Source organism: Tursiops truncatus, chromosome 3 (assembly GCF_011762595.2).
Source record: "Tursiops truncatus isolate mTurTru1 chromosome 3, mTurTru1.mat.Y, whole genome shotgun sequence".
Taxonomy (NCBI): Eukaryota; Metazoa; Chordata; class Mammalia; order Artiodactyla; family Delphinidae; genus Tursiops; species Tursiops truncatus.
Window position 1 is genome coordinate 164,763,996 of NC_047036.1, and position 15,998 is coordinate 164,779,993.

The following is a 15,998-nucleotide window of genomic DNA, read 5'->3' on the forward strand; positions in this document are numbered from 1 at the left end:
ACCGGTTCCAGGTTTAATGGAGGCTGGGGAAGGTGCTGCACTGCTGCTTAGAGAGGGCCCCCAAGCAGCAGGCAGCCCGGGCCCCAGGCGGAGCGTTTGCTTTTTGCAACCGAATAGAGGGAGGTGGCAAAACCAGAAATAACTCAAGGCCCTCCTGCCCCCCCCCCCCGCCCCCGTCCCGGACCTGGGGGGACACAGGGGGCGGCTCAGCTAGCCAGGCCTTCTCTTTGGGACAGGTCACCCCCAGCCCTTGGATGTGGAAGCCCGGCGAGCCTCTCCACCCCGCGCCCTTCTGAAGTCAATTCCTAAAGGGGAGGCGAGTCTGGCAGGGAGCCCCCGGTGGTGAAGAGCCCCCCTCCCAGCCATTTTGGGATCAATAAATACTGTGTGACACGAGCAGGGAGGGGTGCCCGCTGGTCAGCGGCAGCAGGGAGCGGAGTCTGCGCACCCGGCCACCCTGCCCCGCACCCACCCGGGCGGGGGCGGGGTGTGTGTGCGGCGGGCCTGGGCCGTCCACGCCCCTCACTCCGTGCGCAGGATGATGTGGATGCCGGAATCCGTGAACACGGGCCCGCTCATCTCCCCTGTCCGCAGTGCAAAGGAGGCGTCTTCAAACGGCTTCTGCATCTGACCTGGGGAAGGAAGCATGAGGGATGGCAGGTGGGGGGTCAAGACCCGGGCTGCAGGCCAGGACCAGGCAGGGCAGGCAGATGGGGCTCCCGCCTGCACCCCCGGGCGCTCATTTGGACTCATCTGTCACGTGCTTTAGGGCCCGGTCACAGTGGCGAGTGGGGCCCAGCTGAGGGCAGCAGGGCAATTAGGGAGGCCCCGGGAAGGCTGAGGACAGCAAGTGAAGGATGAGGGCAGAGCTGCGGTCTCTGCCGCGCATGTAGAGACGCGTTCTAGGGATGAACTGGTCTCCCTGTGCCGGTCCCCAGCCCCTGCCACACTGTCTGTCTCCCTTGCCTCCTGGGGCGGGCAGGCGGTCCACAGACCCTTGCTGGCTCCCCGACACCCCTCGCCCCATCCTGGGCCCCTCCCCGATGCTCTGTAGACCCCAGGGATGGAGTGGGAAGGAGGCGGAGGCCTGGTTCCCTCCGCCCCTCCCTTTCCACAGCCCCAGCTGGAGATGCCTGAACTCGGGGTTGCTGATCTGACCCCCTCCTCCCCTCACCCCTGGTTTCCCCACCCATGAGGGCGGGGCAGGGGATGCTGGGGGACATGCCCTGGGGCTCTAAGGGGCCCCAGCCTTACACCTCCAACAGGAGGAGAGGAAAATGGCAGCAAGTACCCACCTTGGTGGGCCCGTGATGGGGACAACTGAGCAGAGAGACACACGGATGGACTCCCCACCGCAAGAGAGAATGTCACCGGGGAGAAGGCTCTGCGGCCACGACCCCCAGCAGGGCGGCCTCTGAAGCCTGAGGGAGGGACTTTGCTGCCACCTGGTGGACTCCAAAGGCCCATGCGACAGGCGTTACCCCTCCCGATCTCTAGGTGGTGGGCGGGCGCTGGTGGGTCAGAGGGTCCTGCCGGGGTTTGGTGGTGCCCATTCCTCGCGCACCTCTGCTGAAGGCACCCAGGTCTCCCCTGGCCTTGGCGGAGCTGCAGTCACTGAACTGTGAGGCCAGAGATTCAAAGTCCTCTTCTCCCGACTTAATCTTCTGGATGTAGCCTGCAAGGGGGACACACAGGGAGACCTCCCCGTCAGGGGTGGGGCGGGGCAGAGGGCTCCAGGGAGGGCGGCACTCCACTCAGAAAGTGCCTTTCACATGCATGCACACCGTGACCCTGTGGTGACCGCAACAGCCAGCTGGTCTCACGTCCCATCCCAATACCGCCCGCTGTGTCACTCCCCACCACACATACACTCAGCAACATACAATGAACAGAGCATGGCCTCTTCCTACCCTCACACATACTCTGAGAAAATCTACCCCCCAGGCCCTTCTGGGGAGGACAGCAGAAGACAGAAGTTACAAAGGGACACTGGGACCCAGGGGTCCCCCAAGAGCCCCAGGGCAGTGGTGGAAGCCCCAGTGGAGAGTTTTCTAGAGGCTTCTAGGAGAAAGGCAGGAGGCCAGGGCGCCAGCCCAACTCTGCCACAGGAGACGGCTGGGTCCTCAGCTGTCTCATCTGTCCAAAGTGTGAGGAAGGCCAGGGCCGCTTACTGGGGCATCGTGAAGAGACCCAGCGGCGGCCTAGCCGGGGCTCGGGAAGGGACACGCGTCATTCCCACAGACTGCGCCCCAGAGACAGCAGGGTGTGTTGGTAGTGCACCAGATTCACCCTCTGTGCAGCCCAAACTGTCCCCATTGGGTACCGATTCTCCCCGGAGGGACAGGGAGGCCGGGCTGATGGGAGGGAAGGAAAAGGATGACTGAGGTGAAGGGCTCCCAGCAGAGGGCGCCAGGGGGCAGCACCGAGCACCTGTGTGACTCTCCCAGACCCTGCGTGTGCGGGGGTAGGAAAGGGCCGCCAGCCACTCTCCTGAGTCCAGTCAGGAGCCTTTGGAGCAAGAACCCATCCTGTCCTCCCCAGACCACCACCGAACAGCCCCTTGCCTCGAGCTAGGCCTACGTTGGCTTCCCTGACAGCCACTCTCCTGGGGGGCATTATCCCTGAGGCCCCTGGGGGGACCTGGGACCACGCACCACCCCCAGCTTAGCGACGGGACACCAGCCCACGCTGGATGTGAGAGGCACCCTGTCACACCCACCGGTGGGTTTCTGAACTCCATGGTGACACCTCTGCCCGTTGCTCCTGTCTGACCTAAACGAGGCTGTGACACGCCTGGTACCTGTCTGAGCACCACAGTGACACCGCGGATTAATCTACCTGGTGCTCTGAGGTCCAGACACGCAGCCAGGCCATCTGCCTTATGAGCGGCTGGTGCAAACTTCACCTCGGCCCATGGGTCTCCGACTCCTGTCCGACCTCAACATCACTGGTATCCATCTATCTCCCTGGAACGACGGTGAGAGCACACCTATCACTCCCCGCCCACCCCCGTCTCACTGCATGTCACAGCAGCAACTGCGTGTCCCGGCATCTGATCTGCACGGCTGCTTCCACGGCTGTCCCGGTAACCCCTGCCTCCCCCGTGGCCCTGTCACTCTCGCTCTGTCCTCACCGTCCCTTTGCTTCTGAGCCTCAACTGTCAGCCATTTGCCAGCAGGCCACAGTGCCCCGCAGCACAGTGCCCGGCACAGACAGACGCCTTGACAAATGGCCCTTGCTGTCACCATCCTGTTCCCTCTTCCGTGTGGGCTGTGCCAGCCGCTGATGAGGCTGCCCCTACTTCTCTCTGACCTGCCCATCCCTGGTCCTCGTCGCCCGCACCTCGCAGTCTGCGCTGGCCGTCACCGTGGCGCGCCGCCTGGTCAGGCAGGCTCTCCGTCGGATGCGACACAAGCCCCACCCTCTGTGGACTGCACGCATGCTGCAGTGGCTTCTGCCGTAATGCTCTGCTGTGCTCTCTACACCGCCCTGGGGCTGCCAGGTAGGTGATCCCCCTGTGCCAGACGCATTCACAGGTGACTGCGATCTGAACCGGATGTCACTAGGATACCCCTCCTCTACCTCCTCCTCTCCCTGGATTCTGGTTGTGCCCTCAGCCTCACCCGGGCAGCACCAGGATATCTCCTCTCTCTTCTGTCCGGACCTCAGTAACACCAGCCAGGGAATCCTGAGTGCACAGTGCTCCCCAGTGCACCTGCCCGCCTCCAGGTACCTTGGCGGGCACTGCTGCACATGCCCAGCACTTGGGGAGTCGGGCCCAGCCCTGAGCCCTGCACAAGCACCCCCCTGCTGCATCCTCCAGCAGCTGGAGCTGTGGGCACAGTGGCAGGGAACCCCTGAGAGTAGGTGGCCCGGCCAAGGTGTGCACACAGTGCATGTGTGCAAGCAACAGCAGCCTAAAGACTGATAAAAGCCAAGCGTTTGCCCCCCAATAGTTTTTTGTTTTTGTTTTTGTTTTTGCGGTACGCGGCCCTCTCACTGTTGTGGCCTCTCCCGTTGCGGAGCACAGGCTCCAGACGCGCAGGCTCAGCGGCCATGGCTCACGGGCCCAGCTGCTCCGCGGCATGTGGGATCCTCCCGGACCGGGGCACGAACCCGTGTCCCCTGCATCGGCAGGCGGACTCTCAACCACTGCGCCACCAGGGAAGCCCTGTTTGTTTGTTTTTTGGGGGGTTATCTGGCCAGCCGCATGGCTTGTGGGATCTTAGTTCACTGGGTCCTTAGCAGTGAAAGCGGAGTCCTAATCACTGAAATGCCAAAGAATTCCCATGTCCCCTATAGTTCATAGCACCCAAAACTTCCTCTGAGCAGCCAACTGTCTCAGAAAATATTCTGCTTGGATAGGAGCCTGAAATGATTTTGTTTAAAGAAACAACGCTTCCTTCCTGAGCTTTCCTTTCAAAAGCTGACCTTCAGGGGTCTGGCCATAAGTCAGGATGCAAGGCTACATTCAGAACTCCCTGTGTCCCCTCAGCTCAGTCTTACACCCCCCATGGTGTCCCGCCCAGTCTTGCCCACCCCCGCCCCCCACCTCTCAGCCTTTGCTTAACCTTTGTTTAATCGTCTCTTCCCACCCGAAGCTCATCTGCTGTCCTCTGGTCTCACCCAGGAGTCTCCCTAAGGCCTCACTAGGCGAGGTGCCTCCCTGGGCCCTGCATTTACCCCTTTCCTGTTTGTGCGTCTGTTGCCGCCTCACACGGGGAGGACAGGGACCAGGTCGGCCTTGCTCACTGCTGTGTCCCCAGCTCCCCGTGCTGTGCACTGAACAGGTGTTCACTAATGTTGAAGGAATTCGTGAATAAATGAGACAGAAACAGGTCATGGGGAAGGAGAGAGAGGGATCCACCACTGGGTTCTGTAGATGGAAATGCTGGAATCTCATGCCTTTTTTCTGTGAACCTCAGGCTCAAATGCTACAGAGGAGGCAAGAAAGGAAGTGCAAACCAGACACCCTGGGCTGCTCTCAGCAATGCCCTGCCTCACCTGACCGGCAACACCCCCTACCCAGACAGCGTCCATCTAACCCTCACCCAACGGGGCAGCTGAGGCAGAGCAGGGTAGATTGTGGACCCCAACTACTGTGTTCGGATCCCAGCTCTACCGATCCTGAGCTCTGCAACCCTGGTACGTGACTTCGTCTCTTGGAGCTTCACTTGCCTGGTCTGTAAAATGGGCTAATTATCAGCTCTGACCTTGGAGGGCTGCTGTGAAGGGTAAAGGAATTACTGCCAGAACAGTGCCTGGTGCAGAGTGAGCCCCTGACAATTACTAGCTGTCAGTCCATAAATAATACAGGTTGAATGTTTATGTCCCTCCAGAATTCATATATTGAAACCCTAACCATCCAATGTGATATTTGGACATAGGGCCTTTGCTGAAGTAATTAAGGTTGAGTGGTAAGGGAGGGGCCCTGATCTGACAGGATTAGTGTCCTTTTAAGAAGAGACACCAAAAAGCTCTCTCTCTCTTTCCCCACTGCATGCACTGAGGTAAGGCCCTGTGAGCACACAAAAGGTGGCTGTCTGCAAGCCAAGGAGAGAGGCCTCAGAAGAAAACAAACCTGTCGATACCTTGATCTTGGACTTCCAGCCTCCAGAACTGTGAGAAATAAATGTCACCCAGCCTCTGGTATTCTGTCATAGCAGCCTGAGCTGCACCATAATTATTTCAGGGAAAGTGAGTGAACAAACGGACTGGTCTCTGACTCTAAAAAGGTTTAGATGGGACCTCCCTGGAGGTTCAGTGGTTAAGACTCTGAGCTTCCAATGCAGGGTGCGTGGGTTCTACCCCTGGTCGGGGAACTAAGATCCCACATGCTGCACAGCACGGCCAGAAAAAATAAAAAGGTTTAGAGACAAACTAGGGAAGGGGCCTGGACAGGGAAAAAGGTGACAGGATTAGGTCTGCCTTCCTTCAAGGCCCAAATCCCAGCAGGGGGTGCCTAGAGAGGCCAGACACCCAGCCTGAAACCAGCAGGCTAGAAGGGAGCCACCCACCTTGGGTGGGGACACTGGGCCAAAGGTGCTCACCGACCCTCAGGCCCTGGGCACAGTTACATGTAGGGGGGGGCTGCTGCTCACATCAGGGCCTCCCTGGGACCCTCAGGCCCTGGGCATGTGGGGATGGAGGGATGGGAGTAGGCAGGGAGGGCTTCTCCATGGCCTGGCTTCCTTACACAAGGACACTGGCAATGACAGGCAGCCGGTACCCAGATCCCTGACAAGCCTGTGGCCGCAGCCCAGCAGCTGCAGAGGAGCCAGCACTGGGAAAAGGAGCCTCAGCAGAAAATGTGGACACACTGCCGGCAGCCTGTCCCCTCGGGGCAACTGGGGAGCACAGGACCTAAAATCGAACTGACAGACCCAGGCTGCCAGCTGCAGAGTGTGCCGCCCAAATCCTGGTCTCTTTATCACCTGGAACAAGCCCATGACGAGAACAGGGGAGGGGGGACAACATCCACTTTCACGAAACAGAAAACCAAGCCCAGGCGCCCAAAGCTTGCTGATGTGCCACACAAGTGTTTGGTTACGGAGTGCACCATGGCCCGGGCCATCTCACTGCTCCCTTGTAATGACCCTCGAGGGGGCCTGCCTCAGGCCAAGGTCACTGGAGGGTCTGCACGCTAAACCCACCAGGCCTCCCACGTCCTGGCCCAGAGCTCCACCCATGGGCCATGGGGAAGCAGCGGGGAGCTCTTGGTAGGCGGAAGCCTTGTCCAGACCATGGTGCCCACCGCACACTCCTAAATGACTGGGGTCGAGGCTCTGCTGTGTAGACAGGAAGCGTCCGACACTGAGCCCATTGCTCTGCTGAGCATTCAGCTGCTGGCTGGCCCCTGGATCTTCATGGCCACCCTGTCCCCATCCTACAGATGAGGCAACTGAGGCTCCGAGAGTAAAGACACTTTCTTGAAGCTACACCGCTGGCACCGAGATCCATCTCTGTGTGACTCCAGGGCTGGGCCACACTGGTTCTGACCTTACCCCACCCCTGCCCCTCTAATCCATCACCCTATCCTCCCGATTCTGCCTCCTAAATCTCTCTAGAATCTACTCTACCTGCTTCGTACCTGCCCCAAGTTCAAGTCACAGTGTTTCTAGTTGAAATTCCTCCCACAGCTTCCACCAGGCCCTCTGGCACAGGCAGGCATGTCGACCCCTGCTGACACTCCCGAGTGTGCGCTGACTTAAGGCTAGGCCCCAGGGCCCAGCTGCTTACTGAGCACACCCCCAGACACCCCTTCCCAAGACCCCGGCTGACCTCAGCACCGCCAGGCTCCCACTGCAGTGTGAGCCCCACCAGACACACCCCTGTCCATTCTAGAGATGGGTTGGGGGGCATCCTCATCTGCCACTCCCAGGCAGTCCCCAGGGCCCAACAGCTTTCCTTCCACGTGATGCTCAGATATCCCCATGTCCACCTGCCATCTCTGGCCAGGACTGTCGCAAGGGCTTCTGTCTCTGGCCTGCTGCTCTGCTGAATCCAGGTCCTCTCACGGTTGCCTTGCCAACGTCTCCTCCTCAGACCCTCAGATTTAGTGAGTCCCTCCCCAGACTGTGCCTCTTCCCAACCCCCTCAACCAGTGACGGCACCTCCTCTGCTCAACCTCCAAGTGCCCATCACCTCTTGCTCACTCTCATGTGGTTCGGAAGCCTCAGAACAGGGACCCCTCTAGGAGCTAGGAGGACCCAAGAGGTCATCTCGTGATTCCTCCGGGTTTCCTGCCACGTCCTCTTCCCCTGGGGCCGCCAGACCCCACTCATTGCTCACAGCTCACCGCTGGTCCAGCCAGCCTGGGCCCTGGGCCTTCTGGCTTTCTTGGTCCGTCACCCTCCAGCCACACGGCTCTTTCCTAAAAGCCAGCGCCACAGGGCCCCCCTCCCAGTCACACGTGGCCATGTGTTTCCTGCGGTCTCTGGGAAAGGACCCAAACTCTTGGCCTCACTCTGAGCCGTCCTCCACCTGGCTGGGACCTGCCCTTGAGGGGTCTCATCCCTCTTCAGTCCCCTGCACAGCCTTCCTACCTACAGCCCAGCCACAGGCCTTCATTTCTGCCACTTCCTCTGCCAGGGATCCTTCTCGCTTCCTCCTGATTCAGGAAACCAGGCTGTGAGCAATGCCGTGGGCCAGGCTTTGTGTTGGGTGGCAGGAATACAGTGGGGAAAGAGACAGATCCAGTCCCTGCCCTCACGGAGCTCAGGAGGTGAGCTCTTTGAATCTGCCTTCAAGATTCTGTGCAAGAGCTTGGCTCTGCTCTACCAGGCTGGGAGGTAGGAGGCTAAGAGGTGCTATTTATCAGGTGCCAGACACCGTATGGGGGGTGTAGGTGTGGGCAGAGGTGTGTTTAAGAATATCCCACAGGCCAGGGACTCTCCTGGTGGCGCAGTGGTTAAGAATCCACCTGCCAAGGCAGGGGACACAGGTTTGATCCCTGGTCCGGGAAGATCCCACACGCCACAGAGCAACTAAGCCCACGCGCCACAACTACTGAGCCCGTGTGCCACAACTACTGAAGCCCGCGCACCTAGAGTCTGTGCTCCGCAACAAGAGAAGCCACCACAATGAGAAGCCTGCGCACCGCAACGAAGAGTAGCCTCCGCTCGCTGCAACTAGAGAAAGCCCATGCGCAGCAATGAAGACCCAACACAACCAGGAATGAATAAATAAATAACAAAAATAAATAAAATAAAATCCCACTGGCCAAGTACCAGACCAGTGATGTCATAGCAAAACAACAGCCAATATGGACTGATTATGCCAGGGCTGTGCTAATAACAACCATCATAATCGCCACCAGCAATTACAGAACATTTACTAGATGCCAAGGCTGGTATTCATGCTTTACTGCATTAGGTCAGAGTCTTCTCAAGTACCCTATGCAGTGGGTCCTATTATCATAACTCTCATTTTACAAGTGAAAAGATCGAGGCTCTGAGATGTTAAGTAACATGCTCAAGGTCACACAGCCAGGACCTGGCAGAGCTGGATGGGCGCTCAGGCTATTTGGGCATGGGAGAGAGACGGGTTATGTGGGGTTGGAGGGCCCAGGAGGGGTCTGGGATCTCTGGTGAGAGAGGCTGAGTGGATGATGAAACCACACGTGTGATCCAGACCAGCACTGTCCAACAGAACTTCCTGCAAGGATGGAAACTTTCTCTATCTGTGCTGTCTGAGATGGCAGCCACTAGCCACATGTGGCTACTGAACAGTGTGCCCAGTGTGACTGAGGACCCAATCTTTAATATGACTCAAATTTAATTAATTTAAATGGAAATAACCACATGTAGGTGGTGGTGGCCACGCTGGACAGCTGTAGCCCAGGCTGCTGCAAACTATGTCCCACGGGTCAAATCCTGCTGTTTTTGTAAATAAAGTTTTATTGGCACACAGCCGCACCCATCTGTTTACATATCATCTATGGCTGCTATGGAGTTACCAAGCAGAGCTGACAGAGACTGTATGGCCCGCAAAACCTAAAATATTTACCATCTGGCCTTTTCAGAAAAAGTTTGCCTATCGACTGCTGCTCTAGACTGTGGAGGAAACACAGAACAGAACGAGGAACAGCCTCCTCCTTCAGGGCAGAGTTAATTCACCGACTCTACCTTTCCAACCTGCCTCCTGACCCATCCATACATGTGCCCCAGGACCCTGCTTGATGATACTACTCTCAAGGATAGCTCCCACTGAATGCGGACCCACTGTGTGCCACGCACTCTCATCTCACTGGGCTTTCACGATGGCCCTTGGAGGCAGGTATATGATGATGCCCATTTTACAGAGGTGAAAACTGAGTCTCAAGGAAGCAACGTGAATGTCCCAAAGTCAAGGAGCTTATAGTGGCATGGCTACCGTCTGAACCCAGGTCTGCCAGCCCCAAGGTTGGGTCCTCCACCCCTACCCTGGCTCACCCTCAAATACCAGCTGGAGAGGAAAAGGAGAGGCAGCCGTGGGAGGCAGGCTTGAGGCACTTCCAGGTCTGTCAAGGCCACAGCTGACAGCTGAGCAAGCTGGGGTAGAGGGTCTGGCATGATTTCTGCAAGGCCCAGTCTGGCCCCTGGGGAGAGGGACCTGCCCCCCGCCGGCCCCCAGACCCTGTCTCCACCTCTGCTCACCATTGATCAGCTCCAGAGCCTCCTCCTTGGTCCGGGTGATCTTCTCCTGCCGCCAGGACGAGGGCCGCCGCGACTGGCTGTGCTTGACCAGCAGGTGTGAGCAGCGGACCCTGGCAGGCTCCCCTTGTCCATTTTTGCCGCCGCCAGTGCTATTGCCACTCGGCCGCTCCCACTGGCTGGCGTTAGTGATGTGATTGAAGTAGTACACCCGGCCTGGAAGAGGGGGGAGTGGAATTCAGCTGGGACCTGCTCAGAGGACACCACCGTAAGGCCGTGATAAGGGACTGGCCAGTGAGATGCCTCCATTCAGCCAACCCACTGTTGTCCACCAGTGCCACCAGGTCTTAGCGAGCTAACATTCTAGGTGGGGGCAGACAGACACCAAACAAGCAATAAGACCACGTTATAACTTCAGTCATTCATAACTTCAAGGGGGAAAGTAACCCCAGGTGAGGAAGAAAGGTTCCAAGCGTGCACTCAGCAGCCAGACCGCCCGTTCAAATCTGCCACTCTGCCACTCACTCACTGTATGATCAACCTTCCCTGGGCCTCGGTTTTCTCACCTGTAAAATGGAGATAACGGCAATACCTGCCTGGAGGGTTGCTGTAAGGGCTGTATGAGTTCATATCTGTAACGTCCTTAGGATAGCAGCTGGCACACATCAGGAGTGTGGTAGCAACTATTATGTCCATTTTATAGACCACAAAACTAAGCAACATTTCCTGGGTGTTTACTCTGCTCCAGGCACATGTGGGGGAGGCAGGAACTGTACCCATGTGCGTCAGACACAAAAGCTCTGCTCTTTTCCCCTACCCAGTGTACTCTGCTGCAGAACTGGGGGCCAGCATTACTGGGGCCAGATGTTACCCAGAGACTAAGGAGCATGGAGTGAGGGCCGCAAACAATAAGCTTGAAGTAGGACCCAGTAGAGATAGGCTGTCATCCCAGGGGCAGAGAGTTTGCCTGGGTTACGTGGAGGACTTGTGCCCACCAACGTGAAGGAACGGATGTCACCCATGGGGAACACTGTTAGGGTTGCACTGGGAAGAAATGGAGAGAGTGGGGGCCCTGAATTGAGCAGAGCATCAGCTTCATGCTGCAGGTCACAGCCAGGGCTGCAGCAGGGTGCGTGACAGCTGAGCCACTGACTGCCTCTAACACCTTGGCAATGGGCTCCATCTCCCTGAACCTCAGTTTTCTCATCTGAAAAGTGGGGGTGAGGTGAGAGAATAAGGACATCAAACCTCATGGGGTTAATGTGGAGAGTCGATGATGATGTATGCAAAGTGCTCACCAGAGCTCCTGGCGTTCAATAAATCGGAATTCTTACTGCGACTGTGATTTACTGTGAGCTCTGGTCCAGCGGAGTGAAACACTGGACCTCAGTGTATCTCAGTGGTTTGCAGTAAGAAGGGCAGGGGGCTGTGGAGTCAGACTGACTGGATTCTAACCCAGTCCCCACCCCCCGAAATGAATGACCTTGAGCGAGTTCCTTCAGTTTTCTGGCCTCAGTTTCCTGACCTGCAAAATGGGAGTAATAACTACCTACCTTCCAGAATTGCAGCCAATCAGAGAAAGAAAACACCTAGCTTGGCACTGAGATAAACGTGCCCTATTATTGACATTATTATTGGGGGAAAAGCCTTAAATCGGGTCCCGGAGCACGGGGGGATGTTCTCAGGCAGAATACCACCGGGCGGATATCGCAAACTCAGAATTAGGTATGGATGGCAGTAGGCATGTTAGCAGTAGGAGGTTGTGGACCCGAGGCCGAGCAACCCTGGGGCCCCGCCCTGAGCATGGGGTTGGGGTGTCCTCCCCCAGGGGTGCCCCCTGGGCCCAGCGGGGTGCAAAGACCTTCTCCCCGGACGTCACGTGCATTAGGCCGAAAGAAAGGTGTCAGATCGGCAGGGCCAGGGCCATCGTCTGAGAGAGTGCCGAGGGATCACCGTCCCCCTATCACCCCGGCCGTGCGAGGGGCCTCTCCGGCCCCGCTCCTTGCCTCAGTTTCCTCAGGGTTCCCCACTCCTCAGGCTCGCAGCCCCCACGGGGTGAGCCGGGCCGTCACCCTGGGACGACGCGGAGGAGCCAAGACCCCACGGCAATCGAGGGGCGGCGCCGCGCCCGAGGGGCGAGCTCGAGCCCTGCTTCCGCGGGCCCTCGCGGCCCCGCCCCAGCCCCGACCCCCACGGCACCTGAGCTGCGGCTCATGCGCTTCTCCCAGCCGGGCGGCAGCTTCTCCTCGTCCGCCATCTTCCCTCCTGCCGCAGAGCCCGCTCCGCCTCCGCCGCACCGCCTCTGCCGCCCGCGCCTGCCCACCGCCGCTGCCGATTGGATGGGCCCGCCCCGCACCGGGGTCTAGCGACGACACTCATTGGACACCCCAACTGTCCGGACGGGCTCTCTGGCTTCCTATTGAGCAGAAGCGGGGGTGGGCGGAACCCCACACGGTTTTACCTGGGCCCCGCCCCCGGTCGGCCTCACCCAGGCCCCGCCCTCCTCCTTTCCTCGGCCCCTAAGTGGTGGGAAAGGGACACGAGCCCTCCTTGTCAACGCCCTTTGCCGAGCTTCAAAGAAGTCCTCACCTCTCCTTTGCGTCCTTCGCCGCAGAGCTCATCCGATTGGCTACTGCAGCAGCAATTCCCGCCTTCCTAAGCCGTACCCGGAGGGCCGCAGCTCCCCATGCGGAAGTGTCTGGTTTGTATGGAGGTAATTGCAGCAGAGAAGGTTCTTGGCAGAGGCTGTGCTGCCTTTGCTGTTGCCATAGCAACGCAGTTACCTTGGTGATGAACAGCTAGGAACCCAGAAGCCTAAATTTGGCTCCTGCATCCTCCGTCTTCCCACCTGTTTCCTCCAGATGTCCAAAGCTAGCCCACCTCCTTTTAATTTTTTGTGCAAGTCTCTTTCCCTATGCTACTGACCCATGACCCAAGCACCTTACATTTCCGTTGGAGTCTACTTTACTTCACCTATTTCCTTCCAGTCTGGCTCCTGCCTCCGTCCTGGGTGACTAGTGGGTGTTGGCATTGCCATTCAGATGGGAGGCGCGGATGGAAGGATGATGAGCTCAGTTTGAGTCAATTTATTTTTTTAATTTATTTTTTTATTTAAGTATAGTTGAATGAGTCAATTTAAAATTAAGTCTGTGGCACTCGTGGGACACTGAGGAGGTGGTTGGAGACCTAGGGCTGGAGATAGACATGGGAGTCAAGACACCAACAGGGAAGAGTTCAACTACAGTTCATCTATAGCACAGGCCCTTACATAACCGTTAAAAAGAATGAGGTGTAATGACATGAAACACAGGGAAACATGTCTATGACAAATTATAGAGGCAGGATGGGAATTGAAGGTTAAGAGCACTCAGGAGCCAGATTGCTTTAGATTCAAAGCCTGGCTCTACCATTTGCTATGACCTTGAACAAATTACTTAACTTGTGCACTTCAGCTTCTCCATCAGCAAAATGAGGGTAAGAAAAATACATATCTCATAAATACCTTTGATGTCAAGGTTAAATGAGTTAATCTATGTAAAGCACTCAAAAACAATGTCTGGTCCATAGCAAGGATATGTGTTGCTGGGTGAAAAAAAAAAGCAAGTCACAGTACAGTGTGGCAATTATAGTATGTATGAAAGCATAACAAAACCAAAAAAAATCAACAAAAAATAATTTAATTATGTGTATTATTACAGTATGTACAATTATCTCAATTGTGTAAAAACTAGTTTTATATCACAGAAAATTTCTGGATTTATTCAAATATGTTAATGACTAACACTGGTGATTCAGGTGAAGGAAGAAATGGGAACTTAAGTTCTAACATAACATTTTGATTCTTTTTTACAAGCATATATGAGCACAGTAGTAATAATACTTTTTAAAAGATAATTTTAGACTTAGGGCAGAGCTGCAAAAGTAGTATAGTTTTCAGTGTCCTTCACCCAGCCTTCCCTTATATTAGCATCTTACATAATAGAACAGAGGCTCTCAACTAGGGGTGATTTTGTTCCCCAAGGGACATTTGGCAATGTTTTAAGACATTTTTGATTGTCACAAATGGAAGAAAGGAGATGCTACTCGCATTTAGTGGGTAGAGGCTGAGTATGTTACTGAACATCCTACAATGCACAAAGAATTATCCACCCAAAATGTCAACAGTGCCAAAACTTGAGAAATTCTGCCACAGAATAATGATCAAAACTAAGAAATCAACATTGGTACAATACTATTAACTAAACTAGACTTTAAAAGAATTTCCCCAGTTTTCCCACCAATATCCTTTTTACGTTCCAGGATCTACATTGTCATGTCTCCTTAGTCTCCTCCAATATATGTCAATTTCTAGGTCTTTCCTTGTCTTTCATGCTCTTGATACTTTTGTAGAGTAGAATGTCTCTCATTCTGATGTTTGGTCATGATGGGGTTTGTCTGGTATTTCCTCATGATTAGACTGAGGTTATGCATTATTGGGAGGGATACCACAGAGATCATATGCCCTTCTCAGTGCATCATACTGGGTGATCAATGATGTTGCAATGTATTACTGGTAGTATTAGAGTTTCAACTGCTGCATAACAAATTACCCCGCAATTTAGTGGATTAACATTTGCCATCTCAGTTTCCAGTACAGTTTAGCTGGTGTCAGCAAGGGTGTCTGTGGTCTTATCTGAAGGCTTAACTGGATAGGATCTGCTTCCAAGTTCCCTCCTATGGTTGCTAGCACGATTCAGTTGCTAAGAGGATACTGGACTGAGGACCACAAGTTCTTCACTGGCTACTGGCTGGGGGCCAGTAAGGCAGCTCACATGGCATCTGGCTTTCATCAATGAGCAAGAGAGCAAGCAAGATAGAAACCAGTCTCTTCACAACCCAATCTCAGATGTGATATACCATCACTTATGCCATATTCTGTTTGTCAGAAGTTTGATCTACCCTATACTCAAGAGGAGAGGATCACACAAGGGTATGAATACATGAGATCACTAGGGGCCATCTTAGAAGCTGCCTCTCAGTTGTGACGTTTTTGATCACTTGGTTAGGGCAGTATCTGAACTATTTTCCCCTTTGTAATGAATAACTACTTTTGGGAGAGATACTTTTGAGACTGTGCAAATATCCTACTTCTGCTTAAACTTTTGCCCACCAATTTTAGCATCTATTAATGCATCTTGCCTACAGCAATTATTACTACGGTGATGCAAGGGTGGGTGATTTCTTATTTCTCTCTTTCCTTCTACAACTAACTGAAATCCTTTTGTAATGAAGAGTTGTCCCTTCTCCCCCACTCATTTACATATTCAGTTATTTATTTATATGAGCATGGGCTCAAGGACATTTAATTCTTTGGGTTATAATCCAATACTATCGTTATTTTGTTGCTCAAGTTGTTCCAAATTTGGCCACTGAGAGCTTTTTCACAGGTTGGCCTCTGTGCCCTTTCAACATGCTTCCATCCTTTTTATTTGAGTACTTCTTACCTTCTGGTACACAAATTTTGGGGGGTTGTTTTTTAAGCAGACAGGTAAGGAGGATACTGACCTATAAGAGCAGGAAAATACGGGCTCAGCTTATATTTTCCCTGCCCTAGCTCTGGAATCAATTACTTCTCCTCCCCCCCACCCCCACCCCAAATTACTTCTCCCAGAAGCCCTGGTTCCTTTTATTGGAGAATATTATTTAGAAAGCAAGATCTGGCTGCTGGGTGTGCTCACTGATACTGGGGTGTCACGGCTTCTGGTCCCTCTAAGTGGGTAAAGGAAATATAGGGATATATGCACATGTCTGTATTTCTACATGTGTCTGTAAACATATTAAACAAAAACCATGAGTCCACACTGATAACGCCCAACTCTAATCCAG

General features: G+C 54.9%; 1 protein-coding gene across 2 annotated transcripts; it reads right to left on the reverse strand.

Annotated features, from left to right (window-relative positions):
- Positions 1-12,490, reverse strand: PIN1 (peptidylprolyl cis/trans isomerase, NIMA-interacting 1). Of its 2 annotated transcripts, none has more exons than XM_033854400.2 (4): positions 12,333-12,490; positions 10,137-10,349; positions 1,565-1,675; positions 1-632 (listed from the first exon to the last, which is right to left on the reverse strand). In XM_033854400.2, exons 1-4 carry the CDS (start codon positions 12,388-12,390, stop codon positions 523-525), a joined length of 492 nt encoding a protein of 163 aa, XP_033710291.1. In that variant the 5' UTR covers positions 12,391-12,490; the 3' UTR covers positions 1-522. The 2 variants fall into 2 exon arrangements, with proteins under 2 accessions (XP_033710291.1, XP_033710290.1); XM_033854399.2 differs by lacking the exon at positions 12,333-12,490 and adding an exon at positions 10,700-12,305.
- Positions 12,491-15,998: the final 3,508 nt, after the last annotated feature.